Genomic DNA, 9261 nt, shown 5'->3' on the forward strand with positions numbered 1-9261 from the left:
CCTTTTCCCGATTCATCATCCGATTCATCTTCTTATTTAAATCCTACTAAATTCTCATTTTCACCTATAAACTCTACGTGTCTTGCGATTATAATTTTGTTATTCACTAAAATTCTGTATTCAACGTTTTCGTAACCTACAAGTATACCAGTGACGACATTTTTGTCCCATTTCGAATTTCTCTTAATTTCAGGTACTCTTACTAAACGAAAACTCCACTTCCGTACAGACTTAAATTGCTTATATTTGGTTTCTTCTTAAAAAATATTTAAAACGGAGTTACACTTTTCTAAGTGTTCGTAATGGTTCGATTTTTTAAGTATGCAGCGAATCTTACTATTTCAGACCAATTTATAATATTGAGTTTCGAATCAAATAGTAAACATCTGGCAGAGTTCATAATTGTTCTACTATAGAGCTCAGTTATGCCATTTAAACTCGTGAACATAAAGCGAACATGGTTCTACGAAAATCTCTTTTTCCCTTACTAAATTGTACGTATCTTTTTTCATATACTCTTTGCCATTATCACACCTTAGTCTCTTTATTTTCTTGCCAATAAAATATTCAACTTTGCTTATATAATCAAGGAAATAATCATAAACTTCACCTTTTGATTTCAAAGTATAGATCAATGCGCACTTACAGTAGTAGTCTATAAATATTAAGAAATATTTTGATACATCATACCCGGTATTATTATCATGATCATTATCATAAATCATCATTTAAATCGGTATGTACTGATTCTAAAATTTCACGTGCTCTACTACGGTTATTTTGGAAGGGTAAATTGTGCATTTTATTTGGATGCATGTTCCGCATTTTAATTGTCCTTGCTCAAAGTTTTTTGGCATTCCTAGAATTAATTTTATCTTACGCATTGTCGCGTCCCGCGCTCCGCACGTGCCGTAACGAGAAGCGATGACAATGAATTTAGGTTCGATAACGAATTCACGGCCAACGGGATGACGAATGCGATGCGATACACGATCCTGGTGTGACTCAACATACAAGTAGAACTTATCTGAATGAATTGAAATGCAGTCCAAGTAGAACTGACCTTATATACTCCTCTCCGTACCTCTCGGGTCAATCTTTGTTTTTAAGGAGAGCTATATGACTATTCCATACCTCTGTTAGCTACACGTCCATCCCGTGACCGTAGATACGTTCAGTGAGCCGTTATGTCACTTCGAGCTCAAGCCCACTGTTATAAACCTTGGGCACCCATACTCGGATTGGAACATAAACATCTATTGCTCAGTTTTATTATTTAAATGCAGCTATAATAAAAAGTCTGGACCAAAGTATCGGGGACCTTCCCAAACGTTCCAAAAGAAAGGCCACGATGTCCTTTTATCTCCGACATATAGATATGCGAAATATTATTATTGAACAAAATCAAAATCGAGACGGGGAACGTCGGGATATATCTCACGAAGTTTGTTCTTGTTACGTTCTATTTAGTTGCCGACGAGAAAGTAGCGTTAACTGACGTTTCATGCAACTGGAAATAAACACCACTTTCGGCTAACCTGCTATGTGCGGAAATACTGGCACGGGAGAGGATTAAATTTGTTCGAAAGTGAATTAACAATATGTGATGATTTATTCAAATCTTACACGATTCCGATATTGACAATTGACTGACAGACTGACGGATATAAAATTCTTCGGTTGACAAAATGATAACTAACTCTTCGAATGGTAATTATTCGCTTGACGAACTACATTTATATCTGTCGGAGATGAAAAAGCGTCGGGGTTTTTGTTTTGAAAATGTTTGGCAAGATCCCCAACGTTTATTCAACTGCCGACTTTGTTTACAATTTAAATTGTTTTAATATCGTTATAATTACATAGTTGGATAAGTTTTGGCAAGATATAGCTTTTAGCCGCTTTAACTGCAACTTACACTTCAAATGCTGTAAACACGGTTTCAAACAAACGTTTTAAATTACTTTGATTTGAAAAAAATTATCAATATTACTTTCGCGCTACGGGTCGTGCGGGTCGCGGGACGTGACAGTTGATACACCGGGAACGTGCGACGGGGAAGTTCCCCCCTGACCAGAGGAATGTTGGCGCATGTGGGCCTCCGGGATTTCGCCCGGAGCATCCTCAAGCGGGCGAACCTTGGCACGGTCATCGGTATCGAGGACTTTGAAGGGAGGAGACCTCGGTGAGGGCTCGACGTTTTCCTTGTCAGACGGAGTCGGGTCAACGATTGGGGAGTTGTCGGGACATGACGCCGATGAGGGGGTCGCGGTGCCAACCTGAGTGGAAAGCAACTCCTTCAGCATTTTCAACATTCGTTCGCGGCGCTTCACNACCTCCGCGTCGACCACGTTTTCTTGAACTATTCACGTATTTTTTACGTCGCTTCCTCTTCCTCTTGCGCTGGAACAATACACGCAGTTTAAGGAAATGAATGAATAAACGACGAACGAAGCAGGACGAATTCAAAATAAAATAAGAAACACATACTTGTACAGCTCGCACGGGAACATCTGACATGGAGGATATCTCCGCGTCCATAATTCGAACCTTTAAAATCAATGAAACCTATATTCGCAGAAACGTAAAGTACCAATAAATCAAATCAAGATAAAATGCCGAAAGTAGCGATCATATGGAAATACTGATCGAAATCCGCGTAATATGGACGGATAATAAAATAACGAACAAACACTCAGCATGCAAAAGCTGTTTATCTAGAAACCGATAAAACGATAAAAAGAAAGAGGAAAACGAACGAAATCGTCAAAACCACGCATTACGTAAAACCAATTCACGCCACTTTCCATAAAACAATAAATTAAACTTACTCTCACAATTTGAAAAAACACCTTATACACGAAGTAACACGTGCTACACGGGCGAAGGTCGGCAGAACAATGAGATGCCCACCTACTCTGTGGCACGCTGATGCACTCCGACGTACGCACGCGTACCGGAGGAGTCTTGAACGTTCCCACTAGCATCAGCATGAAAGGTTCTAGAAGCATCCTATATGAAACCTCGGTAAAGAAGTGCAGCGTTGCGTTCTCATGGGAATAATTTGTCACGGGACAATTATCCCATGAAAGATTTAGATACAAATAAGCGCAGAGACTTAGAGCAAGGAGTCTAATTTTTACTATCGCCGTCGTGCTGTCAGTCTATTGTCGCGTCTTTTACAATCGCGTCAAGTGTTTAACATTATATAATTAAGGGCATCAAGAGTTAACTTAGTAGCATCCAATAGTTATTCAACGTTCTACAAGTTATCCTGCCAGTTGAAAGTTGGTCCCCAGCCAATAAAATTTAATTGACAGTTTATAAATTTAGTCAAATTAGTTAATTTACCGAAATTAAATTGTCCGAGTTCACTCGATTGACAGCTTTAGTATTTAACCGGTATTACTATTAAGAGCGATCGACGCCACACGCAAGCATGTTATTCGCATTGTAACTCGCCGATACCAGAACGTGAATACCTCAACCGGAAGAACCACATCCCTACTCTTCACGGGCGGCATAGCCCATATATTACAATAACGAATACCCGTAAGATAAAGATAAATTTTGTCAATAATAATATAATCGAGTCGAAGTAAATAAAAATCCAGTGTATCGAAGATAATTGTACATTTTCAACAACTTTAATCCTCTCTCGTGCCAGTATCCCTACGCACAGTAGGTTAGCCGAAAAGTGGAATTTATTTACCAGTTGCGAGCTAAAACGCTAGTTAATGCTGTCCACCTTCACGAATTAAATTTGATTTAAGCTGCCCAGACAATCTTATCTTCATTCGTTACTCTCGCATAGATAATCAAGATTTTCTCCACTTCTTTCGCATAAAATACATTGGACATAGTGATTTTAATTCTCATTTTGTTTACTACAAAGTAAGTTAAAATTTGTCCAACTTTTGTTTGTTTTAGAATGCGGCCGTCTCCAATTTTCACATTTATCGGGTTTTTCAAATTTTCGTTTTTAACAAAGTAAAAGCCATCATTTACTATGTGGTTTGAGCATTCACTATGCAATATCCAATCTATTTTGCGCGTGTCGCTAGTACGCACTATAATACCGTTCGTACCACCATTATCGCGCTCTACTTGCGTTAAAAAGAATCCGTTCTTTGGACGTGGTAGCCCTTGTCACGTACACTTCAGGGTTGGATGATTAAAGAAAAGAATGCCGAGTCGTAATCCAACTATTAATATTTTTCGTCGAACTTTATGATAAATTTACCACTTACAAGCAATAAGAGGACACTGAGCCGGAGAAAGGGGCTGCGCAAGTACAGGAACTAGAACAAGAACTGCTCGAGCTGTCTGAAGTCACGACTTATATATATTTTGGTTTGAGGATGTTGAGGGGCTCGGTGTATGTTATGATGATAAGGTGGTGATGTGTCCAAATTAGTCCGAAGCTCGGAATCGATGTCTCATCTCTGATGTAGGTTGAGATGTGATTGATGTCACATTATCGTCGGATGTATGTCAGAGGTGGCTATTCCGTTACTGTTTGGTTATTATTTCGATAGCTGTGGCACGCAGGATGTTTCGTCTATCTGATTACTGTTTCTGACGGGGGGCCTTCTTGAGCGTGTGGCACCCTCGTTGTAAGAATAACTTACGGTAGCAGACAAAAGATTAAGACGAAATGGAAGAAATAAATAATTGATCTACTTTCCATAAAAAATATAAATACAGTGTTTTACTTTTGGTATTAACTAATTAGACATTTGTTTATACACTTACAAAAAAAATTTCTTTTTCATATTTTACTCAGTAGGTAAGTTATAAAAAAAGAAGGAAATCTATATAATATGTGGTCGGTCAAAAGTTTAAGACTACACAAAAAAAATATTAACTTTTGGTAAGAAAACATGCGCAATTTTTGTTTAAATTTAATATTTTGTCCAATATCCGTTATTTCTTATCACTGCGGTACATCTTCTTGGCATGGAATCTATTAATTTTTTACATTGATCTACTGTAATATTACTCCAAGCTGTTTCAATTGTAGAGTAAAGTTCATTTAAATTTTTCGGTTTATAACCTTTTTTACCATGCTCCACAAATTCTCGATTGGATTAATGTCTGGTGATTGCGACGGCCATGGCAGCACGGTAATATTTTCTTCCTCAAAAAACTGTTTCACAACCCGAGCCTTGTGCTTCGGATCATTATTATTTTGAGAAATAAAATCACCACTCCTACTGTTTCGTGCAAAAGGCAACATTGCGTTCTTGAGTATGTCCATGTATTGAAAACGGTCCATAATTCCATTGATACGACATATCGTACCAGGGCCGCCTCGAAAAAAACACGCCCACACCATAACGTTTCCATCACCATGTTTAAGAGATTTTAAAACGCACTGTGTTTTCAAACTTCCGCCAATTGGACGTCTAATATACCGTATCCCTTCAGAAGAGACGCGATTGAATTTCGATTCGGCTGAAAACAATACTGAAAACAATCTTTTGCCAATCGTCACTTGTCCAATGCTTATGAGCTTTAGCAAATACAAGTCGTCTTTTTCAATTCCTAGAACTCAGTAGTGGGGGTTTCGTCCTCTTAAGTTAATCTTCTAATCTTCTCCTAACAGTTCTAGCACTAGTTTGTGTATGATTATTATAGTTTATTATGCGCACTACGAGAACGATCCTTTTCGCTCGATCGATGAATCCGGCGATCCATTTTCGGAGTTGTTTTCCGTGGTCTTGTGGATTCAACTTTTTCCTATCACTTTCACTCTGGATTCGCGTTTCCCACATAGTAATTTTATTTTTTAGGAATTCACAAGTGCGATCAATTTCTTTCAATGATTCGATTAAATTAACGACGTAACTCAATGAGTCTAGTAGCGTTTTCATCATGTAGTCGAGTTTTTCACGCTCACTCACGTTTGCATCAGCACCTTTTCATTTTGTCATTTTTCCAAACTCTGCGAAAAAGGAATTTGACTCCTTAATGTCCTTCAGCTTCGTCGCGTCGAGTCTATACAAATCTGCAGTGCTGTTGATTTCTTCAAATACGTTTCATCAAAATTTCTCATTATTCTCAAGGTCGTGTTTAGGTCACCAACAAATTCTAATTGTTCATTTGTTAAATTACAATAGATATAGTTCATCGCTTTTGGATTCTTTTCATCCCAGTTGTCTTGCGTATCCGTGTCCATTTCCTCTCGTGTAGTCGGTTCATCACACTTTTTCCACTTTAAATACAGTAATACTCTTTTCTTGCTTATCTTGTAATCACGTCCATCGAATATTCGAAGTTTCATTTCATCGTTCCCTGGCACCTTGATTCGTTTTTTATTTTCATCCTTTCTTTTCTTTTTCTAGAAAACTTTTCTTTAATATCCAGATTTTTGTTATTTGCTCTATCGATAGCCTTTCTACCTCTTCAGGACTTATTTCAATTTTTATTAAAGTCAACCTCCCGTTACACGTGATTTCATAACCGTAAATCTCGGCAACCACGAACTTTTGCTACCATGTTGAGAATTGTGAATCCTAATCGCCGAAATAAGTACATAGGAACACACGTAGAAATGATATTAAAATAGTTTCATATTTATTTAATGTGTGATTTACAAGATATTCGTAGATAGCCATTGTACGTGTATCAGCACTCTTTTTGTCTCACCATCTTTCCCCAACCGTGCGTACGGAACAATCGCATTATTCCGTTCTACGAGACGCTGCGCACGCCCACACTTCCACACACACTCATACTCATATAGCTGTATCACTACTGTGTGGCTGATCCGGTGTAGCATACAAAATTACATATATCTCAGTAAATATATATATTCAATATATCTTTCAATTTCTATAAATCTAACTGGAATAATTAATACATTCTGATTAATGATTCGATAAATTTCTACTGATTTTATCCAGATTATCTTCTAATATTCTTCTTATGTTTGAACGCGGACTTAAAAATAATAAAAACAACGGTCACGTTTATTAGAAAATAACGATCCAAGTTTTTAATACTAGAGCCTCTAGAACTCTCAAAAATGGGGTCCAAATCCATTAATGACTGGCTAATGGAAGACATTTCATCCACTATTTATTATCGCTAATTGACCTCGAGCCTGAACCACAGAGGCGACGTGGGGAAACATTAAAAATAAGTTCGAATACAATTACTTTCAAAGTAAAACAAAGACGCAATCGATCAATTAGTTTATGTAAACGTTACAATCCTGAAACACAAAAAGGAGTGGTTGAAAAGGAACTTCATTTATCAAAATTTAATATTAGCGGAAATTCGGTCAAGGAAATTTATTCAGATACACAAAAAAATTTTTTCCGCAATGTATTCTAGTAATAGACAATAAATACGAATAGTTTGATCTTTAGTGAATAATTTTTTTTCTACAGGAATTACTCAATGCGACAAATACGAACATTCATAGAAATGAACTGCACCACAAGTCTCGTTTAATTCAAAAGCTATGTGATGACACATATAATTTTAATTACAACGTCCAGACAGTACTTTGCCTCTCCAAAATCTTCAATCTCGAACTCTTATCGCAACTGATCGTTTATCTCTTTAATCTAGTCTCGATTTTGCGAGGCAATTAACGCATCGTCAACGTATATAGATACTATCATGACAACTTTGTTCCTCCAGGCAAAATATACAAATCAATGTACGTGTGCGTTTCAATCTCCAGTCGATGCAGCTTATTGTCGTCTTTAATATGTCTAGCTTGCTTTAACCTCTTAGATACGGCTGAATTTTGCACGAAGCTGTTTCTTTGTACGGCAGAGCTTCACGCGAATTTCGCGTAAATGATACAGCGCTGCAATGTGTGACGGATAATGCTGTTCNCCTACGCAAGCACATTGCAACCAAGTTTCTGATAACTAAATTATAATTTTTCCTAAAGATACGATATATATACTTTCACTTTAATAATTTACTTTACTAATTAATAATACAATTGAGTGTGATATATTTTAAAGCACGGTACGACACATAGATCCACGTCACAATTTTCACTCTCACGCGCGATAGCGTTTTCAATATGATCCTCGTTTCCTATTTTGAAGCGACATTTTGAGGTTGAAGATTCTAAAAAATTATAAGGATACGGATCGGCATGTTAAAAAGCATCTAATAATAGTATATTTATTCTAACGAACTGGTGCATCAAAAACAAAGACTATATATTCTATCTGTATATTGTTAACACTGTTATAAAACGTTGTGAGAGCAAAAGAAGTGTGAAGCGAGACAAATGAAAAAGATCATTTAGTTGTAACGGGGAGCGTGTCACGTCGGAGACGCAAGAAATCACGAAACCGATAGATCGCTGGTGATCTCGCGTCGCAGTTCGAACGCTTCACGAATAAGGTGAAGAAATTGAACTTCGTATAAGATGATGGAATTTTTATTATATAAATCCAACAAAGGGAAGGTTCAAGGTGTTACAACAGAATAAGGTCTTGAGCTCTAATTTTGGAGGGATTTTATATTGAGGTTTCAGTTCCTTTGGAGCGGTTATCGTCGGATGTATATCAGAGGCGGCTATTCAGTTACTGTTCTGTTATTATTTCGATAGCTGTGGCATGCAGGATGTTTCGTCTACTTGATTACTGTTTCGGAGCGGGTGGCCTTAATCAGCGTGTGACATTTCCCCCTTCTTAGATTCGCTTTGCTTCGTTGAAGCGTATGGTTCTGGTGGGTCGTCTGATTTAAATGATCCCGTTATCTTCATTTTCTGTAATGTGTTGGAAGGTGACCGTCCCATGGGCTGATTGAAGAATTGGTGTTTTTAGGAATTACTCGACTTAGACATTCGAAAAGTTTACATTTATACAATATATATACTGTTTCTAGTCCTAGGGCTACGTATCCTAATATTTGCAATGTTTAAATGCCATATTCTCTGAGTGAATTTATACGTCATTCAAAGGCTATTGACTTGTGTTTGTAACGTACCGAGGTTGGCTTTATATTGATTAAAATTGTGAGTTACTTTTGGAGCTGTTTCTAATATTTCCTCTAGCGTTGGGATGTCCATTTCTTTGAAACTGTGTGAACTATTCTTAATTTTGATTTCGTAAGAAATATTTTTACGTGTTTCTCCAATTTTCATGATATTACGGTCGTATGTGGTTATGCATCCAGGTTTGCTGCTAATTAAACTCGATTGTTTGATTTCTAGGATTTTATATGTTTTACATAATACTGCACATTGGTTTTCCAGTCGATATATTCGTCATAATAGTTCGG

General features: G+C 37.2%; 1 protein-coding gene and 1 pseudogene across 2 annotated transcripts; both read right to left on the reverse strand.

Moving 5' to 3' along the window:
- Positions 1-1589: 1589 nt before the first annotated feature.
- Positions 1590-3173, reverse strand: LOC122576932. Of its 2 annotated transcripts, none has more exons than XM_043747849.1 (3): positions 2832-3173; positions 2491-2568; positions 1590-2403 (listed from the first exon to the last, which is right to left on the reverse strand). In XM_043747849.1, the coding sequence occupies exons 1-3, from the start codon at positions 3009-3011 to the stop codon at positions 2224-2226; spliced, it is 438 nt and encodes a 145-aa protein (XP_043603784.1). In that variant the 5' UTR covers positions 3012-3173; the 3' UTR covers positions 1590-2223. The 2 variants fall into 2 exon arrangements, with proteins under 2 accessions (XP_043603784.1, XP_043603785.1); XM_043747850.1 differs by having other exon boundaries at positions 2491-2550; positions 2832-3160.
- A 5468-nt stretch (positions 3174-8641) lies between these two features.
- Positions 8642-9124, reverse strand: LOC122577093 (annotated as a pseudogene).
- Between the last annotated feature and the right edge of the window lie 137 nt (positions 9125-9261).

The sequence above is a fragment of the Bombus pyrosoma genome, linkage group LG17, assembly GCF_014825855.1.
Source record: "Bombus pyrosoma isolate SC7728 linkage group LG17, ASM1482585v1, whole genome shotgun sequence".
Classification (NCBI taxonomy): domain Eukaryota; kingdom Metazoa; phylum Arthropoda; class Insecta; order Hymenoptera; family Apidae; genus Bombus; species Bombus pyrosoma.